This window comes from Oenanthe melanoleuca, chromosome Z (assembly GCF_029582105.1).
Source record: "Oenanthe melanoleuca isolate GR-GAL-2019-014 chromosome Z, OMel1.0, whole genome shotgun sequence".
NCBI lineage: Eukaryota > Metazoa > Chordata > Aves > Passeriformes > Muscicapidae > Oenanthe > Oenanthe melanoleuca.
The window spans coordinates 69,123,738-69,141,211 of record NC_079362.1 but is presented as its reverse complement, the minus strand read 5'-3'; the positions used below and the strand labels follow the sequence as shown (position 1 = coordinate 69,141,211).

At 45.4% G+C, this 17,474-nt stretch overlaps 2 protein-coding genes across 2 annotated transcripts in view; one reads left to right on the top strand and one right to left on the bottom strand.

Moving 5' to 3' along the window:
* Positions 1-4,827, top strand: part of TPGS2 (tubulin polyglutamylase complex subunit 2) — a 23,454-nt gene extending 18,627 nt beyond the window's left edge. The window contains exon 7 of the mRNA XM_056514051.1: positions 1,110-4,827. Coding sequence (XP_056370026.1) covers positions 1,110-1,337 — 228 coding nt within the window. The 3' untranslated portion in view covers positions 1,338-4,827. The remainder of the gene's footprint in view (positions 1-1,109) is intronic.
* LOC130265174 (aquaporin-7-like) lies at positions 4,202-17,474 on the bottom strand. The gene is made up of 7 exons (XM_056514050.1): positions 17,181-17,474; positions 13,329-13,454; positions 9,617-9,743; positions 7,639-7,776; positions 6,807-6,925; positions 5,304-5,521; positions 4,202-4,496 (listed from the first exon to the last, which is right to left on the bottom strand). Exons 1-7 carry the CDS (start codon positions 17,274-17,276, stop codon positions 4,337-4,339), a joined length of 984 nt encoding a protein of 327 aa, XP_056370025.1. The 5' UTR covers positions 17,277-17,474; the 3' UTR covers positions 4,202-4,336.

The window sequence follows — 17,474 nt, the reverse complement described above, 5'->3', positions numbered from 1 at the left end:
ACCAGCATGAGATTCCCTGGTCCTGTGTGCACATGGGAATTTTTAAAGTCACTCCTGACTTCCCATCAAACAGTAGAATTTGGTTCTTCTCATTCCTGATGCTTTCTCTATTACACTGCACTGGACTTTATCGTCAAGGCTGTGTACATGGCACTGTGCTCTGCCTTTCTGTAACTTCCCTGCTATAAATATTTTATTATGTTCAGTATATTTACAAACCTTAAAAGGAATCATTCGTGTATTCCCTAATCATTTGCAGCCCCTGTTGGTTAAAATCCTCCTAGATCGTTAACCATTATAATTTTTAAAGGTTTTCGAGAGGGTATATTAAAGCTGTTTTCCACTAAGCAGTTCATTAATAGATGATTATCTGTATTTTGGTATTTTATATTTTTGTATTTCTTTTTATCTTGTTCAACATTTTGCTGATGGTTTCACTGTGATTTGTAATACCATAACTACTAGTTTTATTTCCTTACTTTTTTAATGGAAAAATTATAAAAAAAAAAAAAAGAGTTGAGAACTATAGGGCATAACATTGTGGTGTCTGCTGCAAGCAAAAAATCAAATCATTATAGTTACTTATAGATAGAAAATCAGAAACAATAAGACAAACAAACAAAAAATTGTTTGTGCAAGGAGTTTAAAAAAATCATTATTTTATATGTGAAGAGAGGAAGGAAGGTTGAATTTTGAGAAATTCAACTAGTTGGTTTTCCACTTATAAGCACATTTAAATTCCAAAGGTTTTATAATCCTTTATGCTTATCTGAATCTAAATAAATGTCATTTAGTTTCATCCTCTCCTTTTTCTTTCCTCCCGTTGTTTAAATCAGGATTCGCTCTTGATAGGAGTTACACTGCAGGAAAGATGGTGTTAGGGTTGTGTCTGGTACTCATCTTTCCTATCTGGAATGCAGTTCCAGGGCTGGGGCTGTAGCCATGCCTTGTGCATCCTTATCACAAGCACTCTTCCAAGTCCTGTAAACTGCAAACTGATAAGTGGTATAGGATTAAGATCATGTCTTGGGGAAGATTGGGAGCAAGGTGGAATTGTCTAACTGCAGTTTGAATTTAACCTGTTCCTTCTCTACCATCCTGCCTTTCAGCAATGGTTTAACATGTATAAACCCATAACCATCAACACTGCACTCCTGTCTGAAGAAGCTGACTCATTTGTGAACAAGCTGGACCCCAATAAGGTATTTAAAAGCAAGAACAAAACTCCAGTGCTCAAGAAGAAACCACCTTCACAGCCACCAGGCTCCCAAAAGAGTCACACGACCACGGCCTCCGCCAAGACACCCTCACTAGCTAGCAATTCTTCAAGGAAGTGAGCCTGCCGGATCTGACCCTGGACAACATTTGCAATAAGCTTTAATGTTTTCTACTGCAGAGTCTCAGTCTTTCAGACCAAGTTCCTTGTGCATGAATAGATGTGCTCATGGAAAACACATTGCAGCACTTGCATGAAATATAGCTGTGATGTGGATGTAGTTCCTGGAGACCCTTAAAAAAAAAAACTTGAAACATCAATTTTATTCTCTTCTGCTACTTGCAGCCCGTACTTTTCAGAGGGCATGAAGAAACCTTTGATGTCACTGCTCCATAGGGAAGCTTTTGTACAACTGCAGCAGTGAAATTAAAGCAAATGTAATTCAGTGTAACTTTAACAGACCCATGCTGAAGTAGAGGGTGTGAAGATGTTTCTGCCATGTCCTTTGACAGAAAACTGTCCTGATCTTGCATGCTGTCGGAGCAGACTGGAACCCACTGAGCACAAAAGTATCTTTCACTCCAGACAGAATCAAACTCTGCATTTCCCCATGCTTCATCCAACTTCTGCTATGAGATTCATGGTACAATGGGACTCAGGATTTCCATGTCTCTGCATTAGTCTAGCCACTTCCTCTGCATCCCAGACCACTTTTTGGCCTTCATGCTGTATCTTTTCAGATGATAATATGGTTTAGAATAATCCTTAAGCAGAAGCTGTGAGATCCTTTGTTGCCTCCCTTTTGTGGGAACTGCTGAGCAGAGAGTCAATGGTATTGAATCCCATCAGCCAGGAGGACCCCTTGGTTTGTCACACATTCATTTGCAAAGCTGACCATTGAAACAGACACTTTTCAGTTGTGCAGGATCTCACCAGGGGCCACTGAGATCCTACAGCCTTAGAAGCCCCTGATGCTGTTTTCTATACTGTGAGATTTCAGGTTAGAGCTGCACTTTAACCCATTCACTGCTGGTTTTCAGTTACTCCTGTTTGTTTCCATTACTTTTCTATGCTATTCTGTCTTCCAAATACACTGAACTCATGGTAGCACCCAACACATTTTGTGCCTGAATATGGAAATTTAAATCACTGTCTTCAAGTAAGCATTGCCTATTTAAACAGCCTCATCTCTAATTTTTGGAACCACCACATAATTACATAAGACAAACCTACCTCACAGGGATGTTGTGAGGCTTTCATGAGTATTCTGAGGACTTCAGAAAGATGAAGCCATCCTGTAAGTGCTTAATAGTATTTTAATAAATATTTGAATATTTTCCTCCAAAGTGATTGGGTATTTGAAGATGCTTTGGGGAGCACATGCACAAAAGGATGCAAAGGATGTATGGCAAGAGCAATGTTCAGGATGGATTGTTTGGGGTGTTTTTTTAGTTCTTAGTAGAGAACTTGTCAGTAGAGAATTGAGAAGGAATGGGTTACTTTTAGCTTTTAGCTAATTCTTCTTGAGCTACTCAGAAATTCCATTTATTTCACACAGGCCAAAAGACTGAACTGTGTGGCAGCTGTTCTACTTGTATCCTGCAGTCACTGTACAAAATCTCTGCAGCCATCAGCTCCTGCTCAGGCGTATTTTGGTGCTTCCAGCACTGCCAAGGTCCTCTTCAAATGCTGTTTCTGTGTTGCTTGGCAGCCACTGTCTGCCACCCCCAGATGACAAAAATCCTCTAATGCACCCTCTCAAGCCCATGTGCATCTTGAGACAGGAGAAGATCTGTTGTAGCTGCTCTACTGATATGAAGGGATCTCTAACAAGAAAGCACACGTGAGTACTTCCCACCCAGTCCCACTCCATGCCATGGTAATAGCTTACTTATCCTTTTCATATTGGGATGGGAATGATCATTACAGTCAGTAAATCCCTTTTCTGGAATTCCATGCAGTGATGTTCTGTCACTTCCTAGTCTTGGAGAACTCTGTGTTGTTTATTCATGGCATCCAGCCCTGGGACTGCAGTTATGTGCTTGACAAACATACCAGACTTGCTTAAGCACTTTCTAGAAAAGTTTAAGAGTGTTGTCACCCTCCTGGGAACAGGCAGCTTCTCATAGTGTTCTGCTTTTAATCCAGTGACAGCTCCAACTTGTAAGGCTGTTGCAAGCCCACTTCCAAGGTGGAGGTAGCAGAATTCCTGCAGCAGTGGGGCAACATCTCATTTCTCATGTATTCAGAGTAGAAAAAAAGTATGAGGGGGAGGGCAGTTTATTCAAGTTTTCAGAGACACTGTCACAGAAGTTCTCTGACTTCTTCCCTGTGGTGGGAGTTGGTGTAGCTCAAGTCTAGAGTGTTAGTACACACATGGTTCTTTGATGCTAGCGTGTTCCTGCAGAACTGTGGCAGCATTCAGGAGACTAATTTAGTTTAGTAATTTTTTAATACTTCCTGAATGTTCAGATAAAAACAAAACAAAACAAAATAAAACAATACCCAAAAAACAAGCATGGAAAAAAACAACCCAGCAGGTTTCTGTTTCTATTTTAGACTGTCCTTGTTTTTCTCTCTTTGTGCTGTTCCAAGCTAGGTGTTTGTTAGGGTGACAGATATGCAAATGAAGCAAGCCTAGGCCCTTGGTCCATCACTGTAGTATCTGCCTCTTACCAAAGAATATTCGAGATCAAAATTTCTGTGTTAACTAAATATTGTTGTTTCTGCCACTGTCAATGCCTGTATTTTGTCAATTAATATATATGTATCTAGAGACTTGTAGCTCTGCTTTGCTTTTCTTCAGAATATGATGATTGTTTGGGGATTGAGTTTTGGATTGGGTTTTTTTGTTTGTTTTTGGGGTTTTTTGAGGGGTTGTTTTTTTTTTTGTATATTTTTACGCAGGGAGATTGAATCTTTTCTTGAGATCACAGTCAGGTCTAGCCCTACACAGGCCTGCTCAATATTTCAGATACCAAGTTTGTCTGTTTAAGCAGTGTAGGTTTACTGAAATCGAGTCTCTCATCCCTCATCCTTCATCCATCACATGATCCACATCCAGCTGCATAGTAGACAAACAGATGTGCCCTTCACATGTGTCATCACAGCACATGGCTGTCACAGTCTGGAAGCCTCCATGCCTTCCTGCTCTTTCTCATGTTCAGTTTCATGGGCAGGGTAGTTGTGAAAACCAATGAAGAGTTTATAGATTAACACACCAGCAAGACATCCCAGAATTGGAGCTGTGACTGGGATCCACCACCAGGCGTGCTCAGTCCTAAAATGAAACACAGAAGAGGCAGCTGGTGAGCCCAACTGGAACCACTGCCCTGTCACCACATCCTGCTGGAGTGGGAGTGAGCTGTGTGAGCAGAGGAGTCTGTTCCACTCAAGGCACTAAGCCTACAATTGGCTTAGACAAATTCACTGTCCCCCCACTTAATTGCTGGAGGGAAGGTCATTTTCCCCATCAGCATGGAAAGGTGGCTTCACACTGCAGGTTTCTTGTTCTCCAAAAGAAATGGGCTGTGTGGTCTTGATGAATGGGACTCTCAGACAGACATAGGCATTTTGCTTCCCTGTTTCCAATAAAATCTATGATTCCTCTACCAAGCTCTCATATATATTTTCTGGAAATTTAAGGAAAATGGGTGTCTGGGACAGGAGACTCTGGTAATGGTCTCACCATAGGAAAAGCCATAACATCTTACTGGAGGAAGGCAAGGTTTCATATCCAAATTCAGACTTCAAATTTAGGAGACCTGTTCAGCAATCCACCTGCATTCAGGTGAGCTGCACTCTGACTCTCTGCTCACCACAGAAACCAGCTGGATCTCCAGTGAACAGGCAGACAATTTGGTGCCCAAACTGAGGTATCTGACTGTCAAAGTGAATCCCATGCCAGAGAATAAGTGTACTCCAAATTTTGTGTACATAATGCACAAGGCTCCTGTAGGCACAACCCTCACTCTGCAGTGATACCATCACTTGGTGTAGAGAAAAAAGGCTTCATGACACATTTTATTTTGTGTTTATCTCCTCCCCTGGCAAGCTGAGCAGAGTAAGAGCAAAACAGGTCACTCACGTAAAGACATCCATTCCCCATCCAGCAATTGCCGTGAAGATCCGGGGGGGCAGGTCTCTGGAGGGGTTTATGGCATAGCCTGTGTTCAGCCCCATTCCCAGACCAATGCCCAGGACCAGCATACCCGTGAGCAAGGGCTGAGCGCCTTTGGTGGCTGCATTGTTTTTCTCATCATGGATGACCAGAACACCCAGGATCAGCATAACTGTTGCTATAAACTGTGGGAACAGAAAAGGGAGAAGAGCAGGTCAGAAGAGAAAATGGGGAAGGTTAAGAGACTTCCCAGAATGAAAAAGCAGATGAAACTCATGGTTTGATCAAGGCAGGAGGGACCCAAATATTACTCCCTTCACACAGGTGGACTGAAAAAAATCATTTTCTCAGTAAAAACCTCACCAAGACTGATACAAACTTCTCAGCAATGTTGTCGCTCTCTATCCTTCAAGTCAGGGAAATGGGTAATTTTCAGTACATTCTAATAGAAGCAGAGCCATAACAAGCTGCTCACAAGACAAACCTGATCATCCCTAGAGGAAGTAATGTTTTGTATAGCCTGTATGCAGATATCAGGTTCTCACCTGGGAAACTGAATTTCCCATCAGTGACTACATAGCTGGTATTTGTAGATTTGTAGTGCCCAGGACATCAAGAAACATATTTTTCATAGAGATAATGACACTTGTCTCTTTCTGCTTCAGAAGTGCAGCTGGAGAGACTTGAACTGCTTGCATAGACACCCAGAAAAAACAGAAACTGCAGCTTCTGTTAAGGCACTATCACTCTTATTTGCTTTCTTGTGCATCAAGGACACTGCCTGGTCCACAGGAGGCTGAGGGGATCCACTCCCCACCTCTAGGCTTTTTCACCATCCTCTTCCTCATGCCCAAGCAGGAGTTTTGTCAGCTCAGAGTCCAAATCACAGGCTTCCAAAGAATTGCACTGGAAGTGAATCTTCCTCCTCTGATGTCTCAGTGCCCCACTTCCCCTGAAGAATCCCTTTCCTGTTTCTGGGCATCTGAACACTCCGCTGTAAGATGAGAATCCACTGCACACAGTCTCAATGGATCTGTTCAAACATAGAGGTTCAGTCCAGGGTGTGCTCATGTGGAGAGAGTCCCAGGCTCTCTGTGCCAAGGGGCATGGAGTGCATGTACAATCCAAATAGGGAAGGAAAAGTCCAGCCCAGAACCCAGAGGAGATGGCTAGTGGTACAGCTGTTTCTCACTTCTCACTGCTTGCATGGCATGCAAGGAAGGTGTCCAGAGAGCCCCTGGACCAAGCTGTGGAGCAGCCTGCATGTATTAGGCTTTAGGCTGAACCCTTTAGGCTTGCCCAGCCACCAAGGTGCCTTGGGTCTTACCTTTCAGGTGCCTGACTGGCTGCTGGGCTCCTTGGGAAAAGAGGAAGTGTCTGTGCATGTGGGGCTGTGGGGACCTATAGCAGCCCTGCAGCAGCACCTGTAACCACCACCTTCTCTAGCACTCCACAGCCATTCCCACTGACCTCTGTGAAGAAGGCTCCCTGCAAGGTTACATTGGGAGCAGGGTAAGTAGCGAAGATCATCGCTGTGGCAGTTGGTCCTGACACTGTAAGGCTCCCATTGGTGTAGTCATAAATAGCATCTAGAAGAAGTGGGAATTATGTAAGTTAGCACAGCATTCATCCCACAGGATACACGCACAAATCCACCTCTTGCAGCCAGCACAGACATCAGGGAGAAGGGAGGCAGTAGATGTGATGGAGGTGACACTCCTCACAGAGCATGTCCTCACCAGTATCTGTTACCCACAGGCTTTGGTCTGCAGTCATTTCCTTATACCTACCAGCTTCCTATCCCTGCTTCAGGAGCCCAGAGTAGCCCAGATGGTCTGAATGCACTGGAGGCTTCCAACCCTCTGCCTGTCAGAGACTGAGACATGCTAGAGACAATGGGTGGTGGGCCCTATGCTTACAGCTCAAAACCCCCAGTGGCTGCACACCTATGTTCCACAGAGCAGCAGAGTCTCCCCAGAGCTCCAACAGCACCTAATACATGGTAGTTCATGTAAATAATGCCCCTGCAGACCTGGAAACAAAATGCTGACAAAATGCAGCTACTGCCCTTCTGCTGAAGGCAGGTCTTGGAAGCAGGAATGCCCTGAGTAAAAGAAGCTGTGTTTTCCAGGAACTGTGTATCCTCCCCAGAGGTATATCTGGGACCTGCTCTGAGCAGAGCTGCAGTCTGTCCCACAAGCCAGGAGCTTGCCCTCCTCACCCAGAAATCACACGGAGCACTGTAAAAGGACATATTTTGACAACACTGTGAGTTGACCTCTGATAAAAGACACAGCCCTACCATAGTAGACTGCAAAGACAGTGGCTGCTGCCGTGAAGGAGCCCAGGAACTGGCCGATTATATAAGCTACAAGCGACGTCCCAGAGATGTTTCCTAAAACGTATTGTGTAATGGTGATGGCAGCATTCATATGAGCTCCTGCAAAATCACAGAAAAAGAGAGGCCTCAACACTGATGCAGCTGTTTCGGAACATGTGACATGGTGGATGCCCCATCCCTAGAAACATTCAAGGCCAGGTTGGACAGGGCTCTGAGCAATCTGCTGTAGTTGATATTTCTGCTCATTGCAGGGCAGTTGGACTGGATGAACTTGAAAAGTCTGTCCCAACCCAAACTGCTCTTTGGTTCTATGCCCCATGCCCCACAATAATCACCCAGACACTGATCCAGAACAGCAAGACTCTCTCAAGTCAGGGTCTTACTCCTGCACATTTGTGAAATGAGCCTTTCTCTCTGGACAGCTGAATCATGCAGGTCAAAGAGCTCTAGCTAGTCTTCTAAAAATTCTGTAGACCACAGGCTGCCTCCAGAGACTGGGTCATCTCACCTGTCAGATATAGCTCTCTTGGGATGGCATGAGGTTGTCTATGAGTTTCTCAATGGGATTCTCCCTACTGAGCTTAAAAAGAGCCCTTCAGCACATTTTATGTAGCTACAGGTACATGAGGACCTGTGTTTTGATGGAACACTTTCTGTGGAGGAGGTTGATATCACAATGGTGCTTTTGAAGACTAAATAGGTCTGGATCTCATGACCTTGGTGCAAACCACATGTGTTCTTCAGGCCTCCTGTCCCCAGGAGTCTAAAGAAAATATTTATTTTTCCTGCCTGGTAGGTATAAACTTTGAGGGTCAGTAAATATTCCAGCCTTCGTGACCATCTTATACTCCAGACTCCAAAAGGGGTAAGATGCAGATACCCATCATTTCATCAAAGTGTAGGACAGAGTGAAGTGGAAGTGCATGTAGCACCTGCTACAATCCAACCACCACAACTGGAATGGGGCCAGATCCTTCTTGAACCCTCTGCTCTTTTGTGGGCATGGCCAGCCATTTCAAACCACTAAAAGCACCTTGTGACACAGATAAAGCCAAATTACCACATCAGGATGGTCTGAAGTTTGTTTTGTAACTGTACTACTGCTGGCTGAGCTGAGACCCCTTCTGCCCTCTGCCCTCAGGAGATGTTCTCCTTCTCAAAAGTCACTTAGGACTGCAGAACCTAGTCTTCCTCAGTCTGCTTTCCTCAGGATGTTTCTGCCAGCTCCAAAAGAAAATCAAGGGCTGACTGCTTCTGACTGCTCACATGGAAAGTTTTTCCTTTCTATGCCATCCCCAGGTTTGGACCTCTGTCTACTCCAACAGTTCAAAAGAAAGTAATTTTCTGCCCATTAGTCCTTAATGTTTTCTCTTGGTGCAAAGGAATGCAGAAATAGCAGAAGGCAAAGGTAATGCTCATCATGTGAGGGATGCCACCCCATGGCCCCAAAATACCACTTCCCAGCTTCATGTGGGGCACCTGTGCATGGGTGTGTGTGATAAGGAGAAAAAGTGCATACTATTCCTTTCACAACATCAGCCATAAGCTCTCCTTTGCAATAAATTATTTATTTCCCCACAGGTTGTATCAGCAGCAGGTTTTGGGAGCTCCTTGTGTTCTTGGGCCTTGCTGGCACGTCTCAAATGGGGGAGCTGCTGAAACCTGGCTCTGCTGGCCAGCCTCCTCTCCTCTCCCTGTCCTGTTTGCCCTGTCACAGCTCAGAACACAGTTTGGGGTCAGTATTCTATATGACTGCTGTGCATCCCATGTTCCTGGCCTTGCCTGCCTTTCTTGCCCTGGGGTCTCTAGGACTGGTTTTATTTTAGGTGAGGGCACTGCCCATGCCATAACACAGCCCTCCACACCGGGCTCCTGCTGCCCCAATGCACATGGCCTTTATGAGATTTGGGTATCTCCCATGCCTGGCAATGCTGCTCACCAGTTACTCCTCCAGCCGCATAGACGCCCAGTGTAACACCAATGCCAAATGCCAAATTGATGCTCAGATACTGGCCGCTGTTTCCTTTTCCCAATACCACTTGTGCCACCGAGGACAATCCAAAAACCTGTGTAAAAAGCAAGACAGAAAAGAGGGTTAAAAGTATTCTTGTTGCTGGGGTAGACTGAGCTTATTTGCTATTTTTTCTGCAAAAGTAATGAGCTCCCAAAAGACAGGAAGTCTCTAAGATGACCATAGTCAGAACAGAAAATGCAATCTTGCCCTGCAAAAATTGAAATGATAGCTGAGATTGGTGTCCAGCAAACCAAACTAGGCACTCTCATTATGGTTGGGTATGAGGAGAAAACCCCAAACACACCAAGAGCTGGGGCTCATGGGGGTCATTCACACGGCCACACTGCAAATGGTTCTGCCTGAAACCAGTGACATGAACTGAGGGAGCATCACCATGGACCACTGGGAGACAACATCCAAGATGGATGGAAGGAGAGTGCGCAAATTCTTACTGTCCTTCTTTTCCTGATGTGCTGTTTATTGACTAAATATATAATTTAGGCAGTACATAGCTATTTGGTAGACTCAACTCTAATTTTGGTAACATTCCGGTAAAAGACAAGAAAGGAAATTCTGGTTTAACTTTTCCATTCAACACATACATTTTCTGTTTGGAAACAGCTGAAATTTCAGTTTTGGTGTTTTTTTTTTCTTAGTGACTGAAGGAAAACCAGGGAAAAACTAAAGGTAAACACTCTCCAGCAGGAAAACACATATTCAAGACATTGCTCTGTCCTGAAAGAGAGAATTCTATTTCCTGCTTTTGATGTGGCAAGAGTGGAAAAATCAGTTTTTTGAATGCTCTTATGCTGAAATCTAGAGAAGGACAATTTGAGGTTTCTGGCTCACTGAGAGTTTGGAAAGTGTATCCTGTTCCTTGGACTGCATTGATATTTATCCAAGGTGTATTTCAAAAACAAGAAAGTCAGTATGTTCTCCAGCACATAAACTTCTGCTTTGGCTTGTAGTGTTTAAATGTGATTATTTTTTTCTGGTTACTCTGCCTGCATCCAAATTTTATCTCCTGTGTCTGCTTCCCCTCATTGCTTTCAGATATCACCCAAATCCACCGGTCCCTAGAGATGCTGCATTTCTTATCTCCCTTGTAGACACAGACCACACTCTGTGCACTGCACAGAACTACAGCCCCCACAGTGTGATCCCTTCTCAGTCTGCCTCAGCAAAGGCCCCCAGAAACAGTTTGTCATGTCCCCTTAACATCTGCAAATTACACAAATTCTCTGTATTCATCCGATTTTTCCAAAGCCAGGTACAAGATATACAAATATGTAAGGCACAGGTTTTGCAGGAGAGCACAGAAGTGAGGGTTGCAGGGGAGGAAACATGACGGTGCATAAACAGCTGTATCCTCAAAAAAACACAAGATAGGACACAGAATCTGTTTTTCAGCACAGATCCAAACTCCTGTTTTCCTCCTGTATCCTCACAGTCCCAAAACACCATTTCTTTTAATTCCTTCTCCTCTAGTCCTTGTGGTGCTTAGTCCTGCTGCCTGGTTCCTCTTACCAGCGCTGCCTGTCCATTAAACAGAGAAGCCCTGGGGTGAGTGTTATTGTCCAAGTAATAGCCATTCAGGTACCCTGGAGGTGCACCCAGAACACTGCCTGTTGCACTGAGGGCAGAGGTGCTGCTGAACAGTTTGTTGTGCTGTATGCTTTGTTCTGATGCTGGATGTCTCCAGCCCTTGGTGGGGCCCATGCATAGTGCCCTCCTTCTCTCCTCCCTCACATGGATGAGTGAAGGAAGAGCCAGTGTGAGCTGCAGGCTGCAAAATCTGCCTCGAACTGTCCGAGTGCAGAGTAAAGTCTCCACCTCATACTGCTTCTCTGCCAGGATGACTCTGGAGTTGTTATCACCTGGGAACTTCCAACACCAAATAACAGAGAATGGAAAAAGCAAAATGGTTTGCTAAGCTGCTGCCGAGGAGACATAGATCTCTGACTTGCTATGGGTGCAAAACTACCTGGATTCAAAGAGCTGTATGTGCAAAATTAAGTGATAAAAAGCAATCATGCTCTGCACCCGCAGTAGTTGCCCTAGGAAATGAGCACCTTTCTTGGTACAGAGAGCTGTGCCAGAAGGTCTCTGTGCTTACACAAATCTTAATTTCTTCCTCTTTAAATCTCCAAGTACAAGTTATTTAGATTATGCCCAGTCTTTGCATGCCAGCCTCTCTCCAGCCTAAAGTGTCTCAGCCCAAGCTAAGTCCAGGTGTAGCAAATTGGCACAGATAGTTACCAGGCCTTTTCGGAGGGAGGATCTCATTCTGCTCTGTTGATCAAACACTCAAAGTCTCTGGTCCCAGTGGGTACTTCACTCCCACCAGCCCCCACAGCAACTGCAAAACCTTCCTAATCCTCTACACAAGCATTTCTGAAGCAGCCCCTTAATTATTTCTTTTTGAAACAGATCCCTCAGGCAAGGGGACAGCTTATGAATGATTTCCATAAGCACAGGTACAGTTTATGTATGATTTACATAAGCACTGTTTGATTGGCAGCAAGAAAAAAGTGAAATCCTGGCATGCTTCACACCCTGTAATTTCATTTCCTAATGGTGGGTTGTGGTTCTGGAGAATCTCTAAGGCAAGTTCATTACCCTGGCAGCCCTGAGGGGAAGATGGATGAACGCTGTTTTCATTTTGCAGCAGCTGTCAGAGATAGAAGAGTCTGGGTCTGTTCTCCAGACCTGTTCAGACCCAACCAACCCCCCCCACCCCCCAACTACACCACACCTCTGGCACAGCAGAGAAAAAGCCTCCATTCACTCTTTGGGATCTTCCAGGGGGTGTGGCACAAGCATTTTGGATAATACTCTTTGATTTCATTCCTAAACTCTTCCTCAGTTTTCTCCTAGAAGTGAACTGAAAGAGGAACATGTCCAGAGAATGCCAGTGCAGCTGGGGAAGGGTCCACAGGAGCACAAGTTTGATGAGGATCAGCTACTGATCCTCATCAAGAGCTGGAGATGTTCAGCCTGGAGAAAAGGAGGCTCAGGGAGGACCTGATCACTCTCTCCAGCTCCCTGACAGGAGGGTGTAGCTTGGGGGGCTGGTCTCTTCTCCCATGTAACAAGTGACAGGGCAAAAGGAAATGGCATCAAATTGTGCCAGAAGAGGATTAGATTGGATATTAGAAAAAATCTGTTCACCAGCAGAGTTGTCAAGCACTAGAACAGGCTGCCAGGGGAGGTGGTGGGCTTACAGATATTAAATATATATAACACCTTGGAGGTATTTAAAAGACATGTAGATGTGGCACTTAGGGACATTGTTTAGTGGTGGCCTCCGCAGTGCCAGTTTAATGCTTGAACTCTTAAAGGTCTTTCCCAACCTAAATTATTCTATGATATTTTCATTCTATCCCACTTTCTTCACTCTCTCCCAGCATCCACCTCCATTTCCCTGCATTACCTTTATAGGTCCAGCAGGTTTTTGACAGGTGGTCTGCCTGCTGGGAAACTGCCCCCCCACCAAAGCAGAGGGGTGAGCAGTAGCAACCAGCCTCTGGGCAACCCTGAGGATGTGGTAGGAAACCACTGACCTTACAAATCGCTGCCTTAAATGGCAACACACACACAAAGACACACTCATACACAAGCACAGACCTCTCCTTACCATGAGGATGAATGTTCCCAGCGCTTCTGCCAGCATCTCCCTTATGGCATTGTTACGAACCCTCAAGAACTCCTTAATGTTCTCCAGCATTGTCTTCTTCGACGCCTTACTGCTGTCTATGTGCTCCTGTTGAGACGGCACACTTCATTGCACTGAGCCAGGTTACCCTTTGAAACTTGGCACCCTCTCTTCACCCCCAGACACCTTCTCTCTTTTGGTTAAAGATGAACAAGCCAATAAAGCAGTGGCTAGCTTCAGAGTCTTCCCCATCCCTCCCCCAGCTCCTTCCCTCCCTCCCCCATATGCCATCCTATAAAAGCTGTATGGTAGCGATGCACTATTTCTCTTATGAGGGCATTGATGACACTGTGCTTCTGCCCAGGAGAGCCTAACCCCAGAACAGTGGAGTTGTCAAAAGCCTTGATGTGTTCCTGAAGCCTGTCTTTCTCTTGAATCTTTTCTACAGGAACTGAACAGAAATTTCTGTTACAATGCTCTGCATTGTAACCCATTGACTGATGGTTTGGTACTTGTTTTTTTTCAAATAGATTAGATTGGGACTGTTCGCCTGTGCAGGATTATTTGGTTGCCTCTTCTGCAGCAAGGATGCTCTGCCTGGAGCTGGTGTGCTCTGCTGTCTGCAGCTGGGAAGAGCACAATGGATTGTTTCAAATGAATATTTGCTCTTGTTGAATGCACCTGTCTGCAGGTGCCATCACACTCACTGAGAGCCTTGCCATCAGCCACCCTGCCTGTCCTCTCATACAAGGCAACAGTCGCAAGAGATCTTCAGTCTTCTGATCTGGCTGCCAAAGCAGAACCATTGCTGTCCTGATTCTTCCTCCATCTCCTCATTCCCTCTGCCTATCTCCCTGATCACCAGGCACTCTTACCTTTCACGCTGAAAAGGTTTTAATAACTTTGATTAATCATGGAAAAACTTATATCCACTGAACACTCAAGACCTTTTCCCTTGAGCCTTTTCTGGTTCTTTGCTGGTTTTCTTTGCCTTCCTCTCAACCTGCTGCAGCTTCTCAGTGTAGCTCTGGAGGGGACAGCTCTGCAGAGGTGTCAGCAGCTGCCTTGATGGGGACATGGTGCTCTGCTCACGCTGCCTATGGCCTTGCTTCCCACTTCTCTACTGCATGGCAAAAGTTCATGAGTTTTTCTTTCACCCAAAAGGCACTCAGCAGCTCTATGGAAGAACCTGGGAGGCTGATTCTCCTCTCTTCTCCATAGATGATTGGTATGTCTTGTGGTAGAGAGAGTTTTATGGACTGGGGTAATCCCTCCTCCAGTAACAGATTAACTATTGACCTCAGTGAACACCTGGCTAAATATGCAGTAAATTACTGGTCTGTCTCTGATACTGAGGATCATTTAATTATGATGGATGAGAATCATCTTGCTTGCAAGGGTGTTTCTACAGTGTACTTCTAGGCAGGAAAGGTTTTGTCCTGTGAGTCTGTGACAGAATAAACCTTTCTAGGTCACTTCATTCTCTGCCATGCAAATGTTTATTGGTGGAACACAAACCATGGGTCCTGGAGCACAGGATGGGGTATTGACAAGACCCTCAAGTTTCTTCTGCACATGATGATTTCCAGCTGACTTTACGTGTCACCTGAGATTCTTGCATCTCCAGGAACTAGAGATCTCACAGCCTTTCTCAGATGGACAAGGTATCAGTGGGTCAGTAACACCCACAACTGGATCTACAACTTTGTTTTTTCTCCTAGGTCTCAGGGAGCCTTCCAAGTGGGTTCCTTCCCTGTGGGCAAAGAGTGAAGCGCTGTGTGTCTGATAGGCTTTGTCTCCTGCATTCAAGCATCAAGTGTAGGCATCTCAATATTCTGATTCAGGCTGAAAAATAGAGAGGTGCTTTCTGGGAAAACCATGTTCCCATGGACTTGCAGTCTTCTCAGGGAAAAAAGAGACCCCAATTTGAGACAGAAATCTTTGGTTTGGTGATAATATTTGGTGATAACATTTGGTAATAGTTATTTCCATTTATTATTGGTAGTAATTCCCAATATTACCATCAAACTCTGTAAAAATCCAGCATGTTTCTAAGAGCTTGTTATTCCACAAGATGGCACTGAGACATTAATTTTTCCCTTCAAGATGTTGATAAGGCTCCTGTGTTGGCTGCTGAAAATATGAGAGTCCTTTAATTTTGAGGTTCTGATGGCAATTTTTAGACATTAAGGTGACCCGCTAGTGGTCAAGGACCATAAAAATAATGAAACCATCGCCTTTCTGAAGGTCATGCAGGTCAGAGCACCTCTGGTTTGTGAGTATACAAACCCAAAGTGTGTGAGCCTGTGTCTGAGTAACAAGCAGAGAAAAACAGGCAGCTCCAAAGGGCAATTCTTCCTCGCCTAAAATAAACATTTGAGGCCCGACCCATGAGTCATGCTAGATACTGGCAGTTTCCCTCCAGTGTCTGCACACAGACATGGAGTGATGGGCTCCAACGTGCACCCCCACAACCACCAGGGGGGCTGGACTTCTCCCTTCTCCCTGCATCCAGACGTGGTGATCTTGAGCAAGTGCATGCCAAGTGAGTCAGCCAAGGGCTGGATTCGAATACCTGCTGGTTTCCCAACAGTAACCTGCCCGTACTCGCTGGGTTTCACTTACCCCCAGGGCTGACAAGGATCTCTGGGGTCGCTAAATACAGTCCACTACTGACACAGCCACGCCACATCTGCCCTTTGGTGACCTGGCCACTTGGCATTTTAGTGGTAGATGATCGTTGCCCAACTCCTTCTGTTGTACACTGTTACCAGAATTTGCTGCTCTAAAGATTGGACAACTTCCTCTAATTTTCAGCCAAATTCTCAAAGCTGTTTGCCCATGTGCAGTATTAACCCATCATAGTCATGAGTTAACTTACTTCTTGGGTGTGCTGTTGCTTAAAAAGTTCCTATAAGGTTTGTTAGAAGAGCACTGGCTGCTCATGCTTAGCTCCTTACCACCTCCTGATGTTTGCCTTGATACTGTCACAGGTTTGAAACTTCACTCCACTGTGGCCCTACAATGATTTTGCCACATTTTCCACTGTACATTAAGCAACTACCTTCTAAACCAAACCAATTTTCCTCCCCAAGACAGGTGTGCTTTCAGCACTACTAATAAAAATCTCAGTTTGTAAAGGAAAGGTATGGCTCAGTCAAGGTCCACTAACAGTTCTGGTGTTGATACCCACGGTAATGAAGAACCAGGAGAACAATACCCCTGGGTCCTGCAAGAGCAGCCCTGGGGAGAATGAATATCGAGGCATTCCAGGGCATTCTGCAAGGAATAACTTCTCTGACTCAGTTTGACAGTGCACATTTTTCCTCTGCACCCAGGAGCTCATTTGTCTTTTAGTTAGGCTAATCAGCAGATGGAACATCACCACTCCATTCACTTCAGCCCTGCTGGTGGAGCATTTTTTCCCCAGAGGCCAGGAGGACAACTGAGCAGAGGAGCTGCTCACTGTGGGCAAGAACAGCTTGTTCCTCAATCAGACCAAATGAACAGGGCACCAAAATGTCTCCAGCACCCTTCAGGAAGCAAGACCCAGTCAGAGAGATCATAACAGCACTGGTATGACCTTCGCTGTCTGAACAGACCCTGTTTGACACAACCTGGAGTGCCTGCTCCCTATGGTCTCATGTCCCACACTTACGGTCTGTCTCCTCTTCTTTATGGATGGAAGGCACCAAGCAAGTCTCACACACCCCACATGTCTTTCAGCAGATGTCTTTGCTCTCTGTCCTGTCCCCTCCCTCTCCATTCCCAGGATACTGGCCTCCACAGCCTTTCAGCTCACCCTTGCCCTGAAGACAGCCAAAAGCTCATCACCTGCATATACTGCTTTTCCACGGGACTAGGCCTGCTCCAACCATAGCGGGTAAAAATGGCAGGTGGAGGGACAGGTGCAGGCATGCAGCGGTTCATGGGCAGGGTCCTGCCCTGGGCACTGCTGCCCAGCACCAGGCTGCCACAGCTACAGGGCTGCTACAGCTGCAGGGGTGCTCAGAAGGAGGTAATCCATGAGGCGATGCTGCCAGCAGGACAAGAATTACTTGACTATGTTTTTAGGGGCAGAGCAGGACTCTATGTGACGAGGTTGCCAGGGGTGGCCCTGACCTCATT

Coding starts and splice junctions, on each gene's coding strand:
- LOC130265174 (XM_056514050.1), bottom strand. CDS start 17,276: ATGAACCGCTGCATGCCTGCACCTGTCCCTCCACCTGCCATTTTTACC. Junction 9,744..13,328: donor TGGGAACATTCATCCTCATG/GTAAGGAGAGGT, acceptor CTTTTTACACAG/GTTTTTGGATTGTCCTCGGT. Junction 7,777..9,616: donor TGCGGCTGGAGGAGTAACTG/GTGAGCAGCATT, acceptor GTGATTTTGCAG/GAGCTCATATGAATGCTGCC.